The sequence below is a fragment of the Mastigoproctus giganteus genome, chromosome 3 (genome assembly GCF_048544385.1).
Source record: "Mastigoproctus giganteus isolate SK-2022 chromosome 3, ASM4854438v1, whole genome shotgun sequence".
In the NCBI taxonomy this organism is placed as follows: domain Eukaryota; kingdom Metazoa; phylum Arthropoda; class Arachnida; order Uropygi; family Thelyphonidae; genus Mastigoproctus; species Mastigoproctus giganteus.
Window position 1 is genome coordinate 9,474,518 of NC_143577.1, and position 17,747 is coordinate 9,492,264.

At 36.6% G+C, this 17,747-nt stretch overlaps 1 protein-coding gene across 3 annotated transcripts in view; it reads left to right on the forward strand.

The window, feature by feature from the left end:
- The window catches only part of LOC150087653 (uncharacterized), a 354,571-nt gene that overhangs the window by 296,346 nt on the left and 40,478 nt on the right, over positions 1-17,747 (forward strand). For all 3 annotated transcript variants that reach the window (XR_016546750.1, XM_090369903.1, XM_090369902.1), the window contains exons 21-24: positions 125-216; positions 319-416; positions 6,614-6,731; positions 9,111-9,244. Coding sequence is in view for 2 of the 3 variants with exons in the window: in XM_090369903.1 (XP_090226029.1) it covers positions 125-216; positions 319-416; positions 6,614-6,731; positions 9,111-9,244 (442 nt within the window). In the remaining variant the exon portion in view is untranslated. The remainder of the gene's footprint in view (positions 1-124; positions 217-318; positions 417-6,613; positions 6,732-9,110; positions 9,245-17,747) is intronic.

Below are 17,747 nucleotides of genomic sequence, written 5' to 3' on the forward strand. Positions count from 1 at the left end.
CCGTGAATTGTAAATTTTTTTATATATATCTAGTCTTAGTACATTTTTATCTTCTAATTATTTGTGAGCATCACTTCCACATACATGTGTATGTATATATATATATATTTTTTTTCTTTTTCAGATAAATTGTGGCTTTGCCACAGCCACCAAAATGGAGCCCAGATATCCAAAGTGAACTGTGAGGAGAGCATCATGTACTGTTTTAAAATAGAGGTAAGTTTAAAAAAAAAATAACACTCTCACTTAAGGAACTCTCATTATATGGAATTATCCATTGTAGTTAGTGGAAGAGTTATAGAAAATGTTTCTTCGTAGCTTGAATCTCGAGTGATGTGCATGCATGCACTGGATGATGACACCATGATCCTTGGTACATTGTCTCATTTTGTGCGTGCCTTCAGTACAAAATCAAGGTAAGTTACCCTGAAGCTTTAATTTAATTACAAGTCATATCGTCTTATGTCTTGGCAATGAGTTTTTAGTGCTGCTTACTTATCTACTACTGTCACTCACTCACTTGCTCGCTCATTCTCTCTCTCTCTCTCTCTCTCACACACACACGCACACACACGCACACGCACACACACACACACACACACACACACACACACACACACACACACACACACACACAAATTTATTAGAGAATCTAGTATTCCCATATCCACTTACTTTTTATTGTCAGCAAATGAAAAAGCCTATCACATGCTAAATTCTGTGATGTGACAAACCTATAAAAAGAGCTACAGTTCTTTAGTAGAATCTTTAACCTGTAGAGGAGTATATATGTAAATTTACATTTTGTGTGTGTGTACAAATTGTTACAAATTGTTTTAAAATCTTCCAGTATGTGCTGCTATCTATCATTTGTGTTTTCAACTAATAGTAGACAGTTTTAATAGACAATAACAAAAAAGTAGCTGTGAAAATCAAAGCAGGAAGAGATTGTACCTGTTGGCCATGGTTATCTGATTTGGGTTTAAAGAAGCTAAACTTTTCTGGATTTCTGATCAAGAAATTGAAGAAATTAATTGAAAAATAAATAGATATAGAGGATATTACTATATTAAAAAATAATAATTACTGCAAATTTTTAAAATAACTTCTGATTTGATTTTTAGCAATAATTCTTTCTAATGTTGGACACTTGGGTGAAAATAAGCACAAATTAATATTTAAAAGCATTTTGATACAAAGTTTTCATTTTAATTATTTTAAAAATTCACTCTTCAGAGCAGAAACCTTACTACCACGAGGCCAGATATATTCAGCAGATTTTCAAAGGAAAGGGTTAAAGATAATACAGAAAAGTCAAGTCACATCAGCGATCTCATGAGAGGCATGATCATAGGTGTCAATGGTGGATCCAGAAGGGGGAAATCTCCCCCACCCCCAACAATACCCTGAGTAAATTGGAACCATGTGTATTTTGTAATATTGTATTGTATCTATATTGTATAATGACTGGTTAAAAATTTGTGACAAACTCAAATTCAAGCTAAATTTAAGAGGAGGGGATATCATTGTTATTATATCCCCCAGAAAAACTATCTGGATCTGCTAGTGATAGTTGCTCATGAAGAGTTATAGGTGCACTAACAAATGGGAACAACAAGTCTAGCATGAGTGAACTAACAAAGAAGAATACTGCAGATGCATAGCCCACCATGTATATCTTAGCACCAGACAGCAGGAATATATTTTCATGAGTACAGCATGCAGGGAACTCAGGACAATAGGTTTACTCACATAACACTCTGCTGAAATAAAATGGAAGGAAATTATTTTCGGTGCCATTTACAAACGTACACATTCCTTGTTGAAAATTTTGTAGCACATACTTTCAAGTTGCTGGTTTTTGTGAATAAATAAAAGTGCCAAAATGATTGAATAAAATTAAATATGATGGAATAAAGAAAGATTTCAGATTTCATTCACTGGGTTCTTTCCCCCCTGTTATCAGGAACAACAAGACACCTGTGTCTTAAAGAATCCAGATACATAACTTTTCAGGAACTTCTAAACCTGCCAAAGGGTTCAATTGGAAGACTGTGTACATTCTTCATTGTACATGTCACAAAGGAGGTTAGATTTTCAAATTACAAGTCACAAAGGAGGTTACGCAAATTAAGGCAGATTATGAGAAGTCTCTGGCAAAGAATGCAAAGATGTCTATGCTTATATTAACAGTAGAAGGAATAGAAGAAGGGGTTGAATCACGTTGGGTGACTTGATGTCAGTGGGCTAACTGTTGATGACCTTGCTCAGGTTGCTGATGAATTGAATAGGTATTTTGCATCTACATGAGGAATTTTTAGTGGAGGGGATGCCAGAAGTTTTTCAAACTCTAACAAGGAACTAAATAACTGTGATAACTAAAAGGAAAATGGAAGAGAAATTGTTGAAGCTGAATATAAAAAGGCAACTGGAGTGAATGGGATCTATCCAGTAATATTAAGAGAAGCAGCAAAAGAGGTAAACAAACCCTTAGTCATAATTATGAGAGCATCCTTGGATTCAGGGGAGATCCTTATGGACTGGAGAAGTGCGAATGTAGAAGTAACTTGTCCTTAATGCCACTGCTGTATAAACTGGAGCAATGTGGCATTAAGGGCAAGTTACTTCTATGGATAAAGGGATGATTAAGTGGAAGAAGACAGAGAATAGTTATCACTGGGCATTGCTCTTTGTGGATTAATGTTATTAGTGGAATCCCCCAGGGTTCAGTGCTTGGCCCATTGTTGTTTTCAATATTCATTAATGATATTAATGAAGGTATATCAGGCTTAATGTCTAAGTTTGCAGATGATAACAAAGTTTGGCAGGATGGTTAATGACAGTAATGAAGGTATACTGCTGCAACAAGATCTAGAAAAATTTGGAAGGTGGGCTGAGAAATGGCAATGGAAGTTTAACATTGACAAATGCAAGGTACTGCATATGGATAGCAGTAGTCCCCAAGTAACTCATCAGCTGTGTAGTGCTATGCCCGGGGTAGTGGAAAATGATAAAGACTGCGGGTAATTGTGCAGTCAGATATGAAATTCTCTGAGTATTGCAGACATGCTGCCAGGACAGCTCATGGGGTTTTGTCAATGATATACAGAAACTTTGCTATCAGAGATAAGGAGGTGATTATTCCATTGTATAAGGCAGCATTTCTCAAACTGTGTTCCGCGGAACACTAGTGTTTCTTGAGATGTGAACAAGTGTTCCGCGAAAAATCGTAATTAATAATTAAAAATAATAATAATAAAATAAATAAATTTTGCATATTTGTAGCTTATACCACTTTTGTATCATTATAATATTTAACATAATTTTTTTAGTTATTAATATACTAGCATGGACTAATAATCAAATAGACCACAGAACACTTTATTTTGGCAGGCTTTGCATAGAGGAGTATGCATAGAGATATATGTAATGACACCTACAAAAAAGTAGCAATGTGGTGATCTAGCATGCCATTCATATGTGATTTAGCCTGGAGTACACGGGTTGAAGGAGAAGAGGAAGCAAACATATCATAACTAAACTCACTTCTTTGTATAAATTTTTTTTTTTGATAATTATTAGTATTTCGAAATATTATTATTAAAATATGTGACCATGGATCCATGATTGAAAAAGGAACTTTAAAACGAGAAGCAAAATACTTCTAGTAGTGCAACTGTGGTTGATGAAAATGAACATAATATTGTCAAACTTCAAAGTGAGAATGAACAATTGCAGCCCTTTATTTCCCAAAAATCCAAAGTGAAAAAACAGGAACCAACTAATAAAAGACCAAAACGAAAGTATGATGACAGTTATTTGAATTTTGGCTTTATGTTGGAAATAAAGATGCTCCTGATGCACAGTGCGTCGTATGTAATAAAATATTAGCAAACAGTTCTTTGGCTCCCACTAAATTTGTGTTTCATAAGTGTTCCGTGAATATGTTGTGAGATGAAAAGTGTTCTGTAACTAAAAAGGTTGGGAAACGCTGGTATAAGGCAATGGCCAGGTCACATCTTGAATACTACATACAGCTCTGGAGGCCTCATTTTAGAAAGGATATATAGAGCTCCTGGAATGGATGCAGAGAAGGGCAACCAGATTAGTGAAGGGAACAAAATGGTGCTCTTACTTAGAAAGGCTTTATTTCTTCAAATTGTAGCATTTCAGGTCTGGGCACCTGCAAGAGATTTCTTTGTGGTGTTTAAGACCTTGAATGGATTGAATAAGCTAAATGTTAATGGCATTCTTCCTCTTGCTAAGACTATACACATGAGGGGGCATAAATTCAAATTGTTGAAGGATGGGGGCAGGACAGATGTGCAAAAGTTTGTCTTCAGCAAGCAGGTGGTGTTGATTGTTGGAACAGGCTTCCATCTTTTGTTGTGTAAGTGGATGGTTTGAATAAATTCAAGGAATAACTAAACAAATTCTTGGAGGTATGAATGGATGAAGTGTGTACATTTGTGATTTTATTTCAAGCGTATTCTAATTTGTGCATTTTTTTTTAGTAGTAGTAGCAAATGATGCAAGATAGCAAGCTTATATAGCAGTGGTGCTCAAACTGTGTGTTGCAATGCCTTGGGGAGGTGCCAAAATTTACTAGCGGCATCACCAACAATGTAATAGTTTATGGAAGATTTTCATGGCAAATATTAAAAATGTATTAAGAATGATTTTTTTTTACTATTAGATATCTACTACTATTTGATCTGTATTATTAATGTATAATTATAGCAAATATTTGGGGTATTTTTGACGAAGAGAACGCATTGTGTTTCCCGACCGTATTCTTGGGATCTAATTACTACAAGCGATTGGTTTGGGTATTTTAACACGTTATTTGACCTTGAATGAGTCTGAATTCTTGTATTAACATATTAAAAATAATAAACTGCACAATTATAGATGTTTTACTTCAAAGTAGGTGCCGGGAAAATTTTACAGGTCAAGGGAGGTGTGGGCTCAGAAAGTTTGAGAACTGCTGTTATATTGCATCAGCCAAAAAAAAAAAAAAAAAAAAAACACCACCACACGCTACTTGTTTGTGACTTTTTGTGGTATGGCACAGCCCATCATGCTATTCTGAATGATTCTGTCATGTAGATAGTGTATCTGTGCATTCTTGCAGACCAGGTTCATCCTATAATGTTGGTACATTAGCATTAGCATTAGCATTAGTAGAGGCATTTGATGCAAGAAAGCAAGCTTATGCAGCATCAGCCAAAAAAAAAAAAAAAAAAAAAAAAAAAAACCCACTTCCACTTCACCCCTCTGTTCGTTCAAAATACCTGTCCAGCTGAGCCTTAAACTTATTTAGGCTATCAACCTCCACCACAAGGGATGGAAGTCTGTTCCACCAACCAACCACCCGCTGGCTAAAGGCAAATTTCCGCACGTCTATCCTACATCTGTCTTTCCTCAATTTGAATTTATGCCCTCTCAGGTGATTTTTCTGAGCTAGAGGAAGAATCCCATCAGCATTGAGCATGCTTAAACCATTCAAGGCTTTATACACCTCTATCAGATCACCTCGCTGGTGCCTAGTCTCCAGACACTGTAATTTGCAAAACTTAAGCCTTTCTTCGTAAGAGCACCCCTTTGTTCCATTCACTAATCTTGTTGCCCTTCTCTGTACTCGTTCCAGCAGCTCTACATCCTTCTTGAAATGAGGCCTCCAGACCTGTATACAGTACTCTAGGTGTGGCCTGACCATCGCCCTATACAATGGAATAATCACCTCCTTATCCCTGCTGGAAAAATTCCTGTATATCATTGACAATACTCCATGAGCTACTCTTGCAGCCCTTCTGCACTGCTCAGAGAACTTCATATCTGCCTGCACAACCACCCCCAAGTCCCTTTCATTCTCTACCACTGTCAGTGTAGTACCACAGAGTTGATACGTTGCTCTGGGGTTGCTGTTTCCCATGTGTAGTACTTTACATTTATCAATGTTAAACTTCATTTGCCACCTCTCAGCCCATCTGCTCAACCTTTCCAGATCCTGTTGCAGCAGCATAGTGTCAGTAGTGTCCTTGACAACCCTGCCAACCTTTGTATCGTCTGCAAACTAAAAGTTCCTAAAAGTTCATAACATAGTGTTGAAACAGACTATTCTAAGATGACAAATTGTGCAGTAATAATATGCTGATCACTCCAGTGGTATGCATTGCATCATGTGCTAGAAGTTTCATCATCCTTGCGTACGAATCCCATTGAAAATTTGGGAATCATCTGAAATAACCCATCTGAGCTAGGCCTCAGTTGTGCCATTTCCTCAACCAATGAATTTGATGGATCTAAAGGTCGTTCTTGGTTAGGAACTAGATATAATTCATTCTTGGATATGATTCAGTTAGGGACACAGGTGTCCCTAACTGAATCATATCCAGGTGTCCTATTATGACCCCAGTGCCTCTAGTTGAATCCACGCCATGTAGGATTGTTGCTGCAGTTGTCACAAAATTGGGATCTATGTGCTATTAGGTCTGTTCTAATATTTTTGTTGGCAATTCATAAAGTATATTTTGACAACAGAATTTAATGTCTTTTTTTGGAGCTCCTTAATTTGTGACTTGTGGAGTGTACACAGTCACTCTTTTTCTAGAAAACTGTTGTGGGAAACTCGACTGAATGACTCTGTTCTTTCGCTGTGTTCTCATGAAGAAGATGGACTTAGATTAGTATATGCTGGACTTGCAGATGGAACAATTGCAGTTATTGAGGTTAGCACTTTTTTTTCATAATAAAAACACATGCATGTAAATTATTCAGATAATTATTATTTTATTTCAGGACAAAATCTTTTGTTTGATAATGATTCAAACTTTTACCAAAATTTTAGATCAGCACTAAGTAATATAATTAATAATTAACCTATTGTTGGGCACATGAGGATAATTTTGACTTCTATGTTTTTTTGTTTTTTTTTTGATATTTTACTTGAAACTCTTAGCATTAGCATTAATAGAGGCATTTGATGCAAGAAAGCAAGCTTACGCAGCATCAGCCAAAAAAAAAAAAAAAAAAACCAAATAAATAAATAAATAAATAATAACCACTTCCTCTTTACCCCTCTGTTTTTGCATTAACTCTTTCTATTTTCTTAAAAGTAACTTTATGAGAACAAACAGAATGGTTTAAAAAAAAAGTCTGTTAAAAATTTGAGAATTCTATTGAATAGGGTCAAAATTACCCTCAAAATGTCAGCACTTTGTATATGATTATCATATAAATTAGAAAAAAATTGTACCATTTTGGGCATTGTCTTAATTTTCATTCCTTAATTTTTACTTATTTTTTTATCCCATTTGAAAAAATAAAAAAAAGTTCAAATTGAAAAAAATTTGAATTTTTAAACCTCACTTCAACTTTTTTTCCTCCAGTAAGCACTCTTTTTAATTGCAAGGATGGAAAATGGTGCTGCAACTATTAGGCTTTATGCACAAAAATTGACCAGTGATTATGAGAAACTGATCAAATAAAAAAAAAAGTTCAAATTGAAAAAAATTTGAATTTTTAAACCTCACTTCAACTTTTTTTCCTCCAGTAAGCACTCTTTTTAATTGCAAGGATGGAAAATGGTGCTGCAACTATTAGGCTTTATGCACAAAAATTGACCAGTGATTATGAGAAACTGATCAACTGCAGTCCTATCTTGTGGATGCTGGCACATAACAAGCTGTTTGTGGGAAGAAATAATGGTCACTGTAGACCACAATCCAAGTACAAGGACAGTAACAGTACATGTGAGATCATCACAATCTTCTGTGCGGAGGATTTTACAGGAATAAGAGATGCATCCCTAACATACTGAAAGAGTTCATGCATTGTCCACCGTTATGAGCCTACAGCAGAAGTGTGCAGAGGATCCTTAGTTTCTTACCAACATCCTTTGGACAGACAAGGCCTGCTTTCTGCAATGTCCACAACCAGTTGTGGCATATACTGCAATCCATACATATCAGATACCACCAACAGCATTTCTCTTTCAGTGTCCAAATCAGAACAGTAGAGAACATAATCCGTCCGCACACGTTACTTGAATGTCTTGGTGTCATGAATATTTGGACTTTCTCAACGATATTTTAGAAATGCCTTTGGAATATGTTACTGGATACATGCCAGTGCGTGTGGTTCATGCATGAAGGTGTATCACACACTTCATCTTATGATGCTTCCTGAACAACCATTACCCAGTATGTGGAATGGGCTGTGATCATGACACTCCAGCAAAATGGCCTGCTTGGTCACCAGAAATTTTACAAACTTCCAAAACGCATATTGAATAGCTTACACGTTGTCCAGAAACTCACTGACAAAAAGGATTAAAATACAGAAAAACTTCATAAATCAAGCATCCTTGGGACCCAGCACATGCTGAATTTTTGTTTTGAAGGCTATGCATATGGCCTAAGTATTTGGGGATAATTTGTTATTTTTATTAACTAAAAATATTATAGGGCTTACAGTAGTTGTAAGCCCTATAATATTCACTCAATGACAGTTGCCAGCATTAAGCCAAAATGTTAACCTACAGTGCTGGATCGTTTCAGTAGGTAGCATATTTGCCTAAGAAATAATGGTCGCAGTTGAATGCTGCCTCCAGTATGGGTGTTCCGATGGTCCAGTATTTTTTAATATGTGGTATAAATAGTGAAATATTTTCAGCAATCAAATTTCCTTAAAAACTAAAAAAAACTTTAAAACTAAATACATACCACTATACTATTAAGTGCTTTGCTCTGAACTAATATTGAACATCTTCAGAAAAATTATTTTAGATGGTAACAATGACACACAGTTTAGGAAATATTGTATGTAAAACAGAAAAAACATTGTTTGGAAATTGTTAATAGAACATAATGTATAAAATTTGGCATATATGGTGCTTTGTTTTATTTTTTAAGTTTAACTAGCTTATTCCCCCCCCCCCCCCCTTGTGCAGTCAACTAGCCTCAGAGAAATATTGAAAAAGTGCTAGATTTTTGATAATTCCTCCTGATAAATCCTTTCTTAAAATGTTCCCTATATCCTTCTCATTATAATTGAGTTCAATTATACGTAAATACAGCTACTTCCTTTTTTTATTACAATATTTACAGAATTTTGAGAGCAGAGTACCAAAACCTGAAACTTTTTACATCCTCATCGGTTCTTGCCCAGTAACATCTCTTCTGTTGGTGGATCGAAGATTATGGTGTGGTTGTGGGAACAGAATCACTATTCTTAGTGCTCGGTAAGTACACATTGTTGCGATGCATGGCATATTGCAATTAAAATTTTAATAAAGTAAATAACAGGCCTTAGGTGAAGTAAAATAATCAGCTTCTTTGGTAGTTTAATAATGGAAATTAAACAGAAATGAAAAGTTTGACTTTTCTGCTCCCTCCTTCAAATAAAAGAATGAAGTATAAAAACCTTTTTAAAGGGTTCATCTATCAGTTATTGTTTTATACCAGTGTTTGATACAAATTCATTTATTTTATAACAAATCAAGTTCTTATGCTGTTTAATTTTTTTCCCACTCTCTTTTCATGTAGTTTTTATTCCTGATCACTTCCTGGTGGATAAAATGTTGGTTAAGTGATAAGAGATTGCTTGTTAATCAGTTTGGCACTGGAGAGATTGTGCTTAGAAAAATTCTACTCATGGAGTAGAATTTTTCTCAGTGTGTGGTCAATGCTTGTGAACAGGAGGGATTGCTTCTACAGGGCTGGGATACACTTAAATAGAAAGGGTGCAAGAATATTTGCTAATGTTATGAAGGCAGTGTTAGGTGGTTCAGAAAACTGCAAGCTTGGAGGGATACACAGACTAATAGATTAACAGTAGCCATAGGCAGAGGCAAAATTGATTCTTGCACTGCTTGTATTGGAACATGCAGCAACCTGGAAAGAAAGGTATCGGGGATTTTGAAGCCTGCTGTGGGTTATCATGGAACAAATAAATACATGGGCTGTATCAGGGTAACTAAGGGTAAGAACAGGTGCATGCATGCCAATGTTAAGAGCATAGTAAATGAATTTGAAGTGCTGGTCAAGTCATCAAATGCAGACATTGTGGAGATATCAGAAAAGACAAAATTTGAATATGGGGAAGGGGGGCTTCAAAATGTCAAAATGTGTTTATGTTTCATGGCGGTCTCCAGGGTTTCTCCCATTAGCTGCTGTAGCATCTGTATAAGACATGTGCCAATGCACAGCATGGTAAGTGTGGGTGTGTAGGATGTGTGTTCTGTTGAGTGTTTGCTGCCTCCTGGCATCTTCGCAGGCATGGGGCATAGAAATAACAGAAAGGACAGAGAGGATCAAGGGGACAGAAAGATCAAGGGGAGGTATTATGAACTGGAACTTGTCGGTTAGTCCCTCAAATTTTGTGGATTTATTGGATGATTGTTAATTGGATTTATTGGATGCCAACAAGAGAGAGAGAGAGAGAGAGAGAGAGAGAGAGAGAGAGAGAGAGAGAGAGAGAGAGAGAGAGAGAGAGAGACCCTTGATCTGATTATTAACAGTGATAAGTCATGCATTAAGAAAAATCTGCAGATAAAACAACCACTGGGTGGCAATGATCACGTGTATTGATATGGCATTTACTTAAAGATGTAACTACCATATCAAGGATAAAGGGAAGGGTTTTTGCTTTCATAGAGGTAACTACAGTGGTCTCTGACAGTTTTTAAATTCTATACATTTGGGCTAACTGCTGACACCATCAGTAACTACTAAATGGGAAGTATTTATGGAAGTAATAATAGAAGCTATTAGACTTTTCATACTGACTAAGAAATACTGTTCAAGGCCTAAATGGATGTTAGACCTAAATGGAAGTTAGATGAACTTCCATTTAGGTCTAACATCAGATTGCAGATGATATATATATATATCATCTGCAAATTTAGACATTAAGCTATATCCTTGTGAATATCATTGATAAATACAGAAAACAACATGCACCTCGATGGCTCCACTAATGGCATTAGTCCAAGAAGAACAGTGTCCATTAATAACAATTCTCTGTCTTTTCCACTCAATCATCTCCTTATCCAGAGAGTAGTTTGCCCTTAATGTCACACTACTTCAATTTGTTCAGCAATTTTTTTATGTGAAACAGTATCAAAAGCTTTCCTAAAATCCAAGTATATGATATCAGAATTATCTTTTGCATCCAGTTACATTGTTACTGCTAAGTGTCTACCAGTAATTTGTTAAGGGGCAATCTTGTCAGAACAGTCAGACTGGTCAGACAAGATTGCCCCTTAACAAATCTATGTTGTGACTGTAATATAATTGTGGTCCTGCAATACTTCTTTAACCAGTGTTTTCCCTGGAACAGAAGTTAAGGAGGTTACAGGTCTGTAATTACTCTTGTCACCGTTTGATTCCACTTTGTAAACTGAGGATATGTTCACACCCCTCTAGTCCATAGGGGCCTCCATGAATCAAAAGATGCTCTCATAATTATTGCTAAGGGTTTAGCCATAATTAAGATAAAGAAGCCTATGATAGATATAAACTAGTGTGCAATCAAGTCACAAAGGGTTTTAGGTATGCTTGTATAAGGTAATGGTCAGGCCACATCTTGAGTACTGCATACAGCTCTGGAGGCCTCATTTAGGAAGGATATAGAGCTCCTGGAATGGGTACAGAGAAGAGTAATGAGATTGATGAAAGGGAACATAGGGGTGCTCTCTTACCAAGATAAGCTTCAATTCTGCAAATTACAGCATCTAGAGACTAGGCACCTGCAAGGTAATCTGATTGAGGTGTTCAAGGCTTTGAATGGATTGAGCAAGCTCAGTGCTGATGGGATTCTTCCTCTTGCTCAGGCTACACACACAAGGGGCCATAAAATTCAAATTGAGGAAGGACTGTTGCATAATAGATATATGGAGTTTGCCTTTAGCCAATGGGTGGTTGATTGCTGGAAAAAAATTCCATCTGTTGTGGAAGTGGATAGATTGAATAAATTAAAGGAAAAACTAAACAAACTATTGAGGAGGGGGATGAATAGGTGAATTTTTTTTTCTTTTGGAAAATTATGCAAGAAATCAAGCTGTATAAGCTTGCTTTCTTGCATTTTGCCACTACTAATACTAATACTAATCTTAATTATTATATCTTGTAAACTTTGGTTTATTTTCATATAAGAATAAATTAATCACTCCTGAACAGCACTTGTAGTACTTTTTTTTTTTTTTTTCTTACCTGGAAACTTGGGCTTTTCTATCTGTATGCCTGTGTTAAGTCAGACACATATATACACAAATACATTTACTTTTAACTGTGTGATAACTCATAATATATAGCATCTATGTACATACAGGAAAGACTGACGAATACTAGAGAAGGCAGCAGTGAAGATAACATGGTTAATAGGTACCTTAGAGGGAGATCTGATTGAGTTTAATATGGAAGGGGTAAGTAGTGTTCTCCCCAGAAATGTTTTCCAGCCATGTGGCATTATGAAGTAGCCAGGTGGGGAAGTATAATACTTTGCATAGTATGTTCGAATTAATATTGATCGAGATCAGTGAGCAGTACCATATGGTACTGCAACAATCTTAAATTTTAGCCGGGCGGTCAGTTAAATTCACTGGGCGGTGCATCCATTCGATTGGTCCTGGGGAGAACACTGGGTAAGTAAAATGAGGGGATCTGAATGAGTTTTATATGGAAAAGGTAAGTAAAAAAAGGAAATCTGATTGAGTTATTATCTTGAAGGGGGCAGTAAAATGAATGTAGGTGAAGTTTTCATGGTATTGGATGACAGAATCAGGAGCATAAATTCAAACTAAAGGTAAGAATTATTGACTGTAGAAAGTTTTCCTTTACCCAGTGAGAGTGAGTTTAATCACTGGAATTAAGTTGCTTCCATAGGTCATCTGTGGCTAGCAACTTGGGGAAAAGAAAAATCACCTGACATTCAGCTCACTTCTCTTCCTTTTTTTTTTTTTAAATAAAAATGTTCATCTAAGTTTTCAAATTCATTCATGCACTTTCTAGGAGAAAAATTACTGACTTTAGGCTGCCTGACTGGGCTTCAGTCAGTGGAATACTGTCATCAAAGGTACCATTATTCAATAATTTCGAAAGCAATGTGTTAATTTCAATTTCTGTGAAATTAAGAAAATATATGGCATAGTTTTGTATATTTTAAGAGCTCTCGTAGTAAATTAAAAGTTTATTGTGAATATTTCTTCTGCTCATAATTATGAGGGGGAGAGGTTCAAAAAAGACTTATATTCACCCAGAAGTAGTTGTGGTAGAAAGTTGAAATTATTTTTTTGTGTGATACCTTGAAACCTCTGTAGCAACCACACTGGATAAAGTGGAACATAGATTGATTCAGTTCATTTTTCTTCAAAGGAAAACACCCAAAACGATCCATGAAGAAATGGTTTCTATTTATGGAAAACACTGCCCAGGTTACAGTGTTGTTGTACATTGGTATAAACAATTCAAATGAGGAAGAACCTCAGTGTATGATGAAGAAATCCCAGGATGCCCAGCAACTGGTGTATCAGAAGCGAGTGCTGCAAAAATTGAGGCATTATCCTGGAAGATAGCCATATTAGTGTCAAAAAACTAGCTGCACAGCTCTAAATTTAGTGTAGGATCCATGGAAAACATCATCCATCAACAGTTGCATGTGAGTAAACTGTTTGCTAGATGAGTTTCCAGACTTCTGACCCTTACAGAAGAAAAAAAGGGCACAATGTGCACATGAAATGTTAATGTGCCAGGAAATACAAGGGGGTTTTTTTTCAAGGCTAGTCAGCATGAATGAAATTTGGATCCATCACTATGAATCCCAAAGCTAAAAAAAAATGTCAAAACAATGGAAGCATGCAGAATCACTGCCCCCTCCCAAAAAAAGGGCAAAAGGAAAATCAAGTGCTGGCAAGATGATGCTGTCAGTTTTTGTGATCACAATGGTGTAATACTAACAGATTACCTTCGAAACAGCTGTACTCTGATGGCAAAATATTATTCCAACCTCATAAAGCTATGTGCTGCTGTAAAAGAAAAAAGACAGGGAAAGCTGTCAAAAGGTATGCACTTGCTCCGTGATCATAACCCTGTGCATTCCTCACATGCTGTAGTGAGGTGTGCCCACAAATGTGGGTTTGAAATATTGCTGCATCCTGCTTATTCCCCCAACCTTGCATCCTTGGTCAGAAACACTTTGTTGCTGATGAGGTGATTTCTGCTACCAAGTCATGGTTTGAAGGACAGTCAGAGGACTTCTACAGTACTGTCTTTTTGAGAGGTGGCAAAAATGTGTCATTTTGTCTGATGACTATTTTAAAAAAGTGTAATATGTGGTGTTTGTTTCACCCTTCTGTCACAACTACTTCTGAGTGGGCCGACCGGGCTAGCCGGGTGGGTAAAGTGCCTGCCTGGCAACCCAAAGGTCGCAGGTTCAATTCCCACCTCGGGCTTGGATCAAAGTACTGCAAAAACCTTGGGAATTATGGCACAGAAGCCTATGCTCCAACAACTACCACAAAAAAAAAAAAAAACTTCTGAGTGAATACAAATCTTTTTGAACCTGCCCCCTTGTATATTATAATATCCTTTATCTGCTAATCGTATTATGATGTTGTTTTCTCTTTTGGGAATGAAGAAATTTATTTTGTTTATGATTTAAACTACTTCTTATAATGTGGACCATATTTAAAATATTAGCCATTTTATATTATACTTCCACGGCTGTTTCAGGTAACCGCTTCAGCTCAGCTTATTTCAAGTGAAACGTTGTCAAGTGAAACGTTGTCTATTTCAAGTGAAACGTTGTCCATATACGAATAGCTACAGCTATTCTGTGCACTGCATGATAAATTGCATTGGGCAACTTCATTTTGACCCTTTTATTTAGAAATTTAAACTAGAGACCATCTGCTATCTGATAAGGGACCATTAAGGATAGGTGGAATAGCATTAGTATTAGTTGAGGCATATGATGCGAGAAAGCAAGCTTATACAGCATCAGCGAATAAAAAAAAACAAAACTTTCCATTTTGTCCATCTGGTCACTCCAAATGTTTGTTTTATTCAGCCTTAAATTTATTTAAACTATCAACTTCCACAACAACAGATGGAAGTCTGTTCCAGTAATCAACTACCAGCTGGCTAAAGGCAAACTATAGTGTCTGGAGACACTGTAAATTACAGTGTCTGGAGACTAGGAACCGGCGAGGTGATCTGATAGAGGTGTATGCTCAATGCTGATGGGATTCTTCCTCTTGCTCAGAATAATCACCTGAGAGGGCATAAATTCAAATTGAGGAAAGACAGATGTAGGATAGATGTGCGGAAATTTGCCTTTAGCCAGCGGGTAGTTGGTTGGTGGAACAGACTTCCATCCCTTGTTGTGGAAGTTGATAGCCTAAATAAATTTAAGGCTCAGCTGGACAGGTATTTCGAATGAACGGAGCAGTGAAGTGGAAGTGTTTTTTTTTTTTGGCTGATGCTGCATAAGCTTGCTTTCTTGCATCATATGCCTCTACTAATGCTAATGCTAAAACTTCCGCACATCTATTTTACAGCCGTCTTATCTCAATTTGAATATATGCCCCTCAGGTTCTTAGTCTGAGCAAGCAGAAGTATTCCGTCAGCATTGAGTCTGTTTAAACCATTCAAGGCCTCAATACACCTTAATCAGATCGCCTCCTAGGAGGCTAGGCACATTAAGTCTTGAAGTAGGCTGTCATCACAGTGTTTCATCTTTTACACAAATGGCAGACTAATCTTTCAGCAGTACTGTTTGTTTAAAAGTAGTGCAGTACCAAGCAACTCATGAAAAGGTAGAGTTCATTTTGTTGTAGGATGTAATCCACAGTATTACCTATTTTACCTATTCTTTTAAAATTTCCTTGCTGAAAGCACACATCCAAGGACAAGGCAGTCCTGTTCTTTTCACAAATCTCAGCTGGGTCAAATAGCTTTAGCTATTTTATAATTTTAGAAAGATCAGATAAATTTTCATTGTTTACAAAAGGGTATTGATTAGATACAGAGTAGATGATGCAATAGCACCTAAGAAAAGGTAGAAATATCCAAGTAACAGTGATCTCTACATCACCAAATCAACAATATAGAAACAAGTAAGTTAATATTGAACAGAAATTGTGGAAAAAGTTGTAAGTCTAATCAAGTAAATTATTTCAAATTAAATTTCCTAGAACATATAAAATATGTACATACCGTATGCCTAAAGAAATTAAACATTCTATGAGCGATATCAGCCATGACATGGGGGGCTGATCATTACTCACTTTTGCACATTTATCGTGCAACGATAAGATCCAGATTAGATTATGGTTCTCCCATTTACTCCTCAGCTAGGAAAAGTGTGTTGAATTGGTTAGATCCAATTCATCACAGTGCATTACGTATTGTTTCCGGAGCCTTTCGTACCTCACCTGTGTATAGTCTTTATACAGAGATCCATGAACTCCCACTGTCTTCGTAGACAAATTCTTCTTATGAACTATGCTGCAAAAGTTCAGAGCCTTCCTGGACATCCAACATGGCAATATCTGTATAAACCGAAATGGGAAACTTTATATACGAACAAACTTAATAATAAACCTAACTGCACAGCTAAAATTAGTAAATAATAGTACTTTGCTGCATAGTTGAAAAAAGAAAAACTGATGAAAAATACAATCTGAGTTCCTTTCAGAAAAAAAGAGCAGTTAGAGCCAAAGATTTCTTTTAGAATTAGCATTAATAGAGGCATGTGATGCAAGAAAGCAAGCTATTATACAGCATCAGCCAAAAAAAAAAAAAAACCCAAAAAAACTTCCCATTTTACACCAAATGTTTGTCTAGTTTTGCCTTGAATTTATTTAAGCTGTCAACTTCTACGACAGATGGAAGTTTGTTCCGGCAATCAACCACCTACTGGCTAAAGGCAAATTTCCACACATCTATTCTACAACTGCCTTTCCTCAATTAGAATTTATGTCCCCTCAGACAATTAATCTGGGCAAGAGGAAGCATCCCATTAGCATTGAGCATGCTCAAACCATTCAAGGCCTTATACACTTCAATCAGATCACCTCACAGGTGCCTAGTATCCGGACTGTAATTTGCAAAACTTAAGCTTTTCTTCATAAGAGCAACCCTTTGTTCCATTCACTAATCTTGTTGCCCTTCTCTGTACTCGTTCCAGCAGCTCTACATCCTTCCTAAAATGTGGCCTCCAGACCTGTATGCAGTACTCAAGGTGTGGCCTGACAAGGGGATAATCACATTGCCTTATACAAGAGGATAATCACATCCTTTTTCCTGCTAGAAAAATTCCTGTATATTATTGACAAGACACATGAGCTAATCTTGCAGACTGTCTGCACTGCTTAGAAAACTTCATATTACCTGAACAATTACTCCCAGGTTCTTTTCACTCTCTATCACTCTTGGTGTAGTACCACACAGTTGATACATTACTCTGGGGTTACTGCTTCCCATATGCAGTACTTTACATTTGTCAATGTTAAACTTCCATTGCCACCTCTCAGCCCACCTGCTCAACTTTTCTAGATCCTGTTGCAGCAGCGTACTGTCATTAGTGTCATTAACAACCCTGCCGACCTTCGTATCGTCTGCAAACTTAGACATGAAGCCCGATATACCATCGTCAATATCATTAATAAATACAGAAAACACCAATGGACCCAACACTGAACCCTGGGGGGGCTCCACTAATAACATTAGTCCACGAAGAGCAGT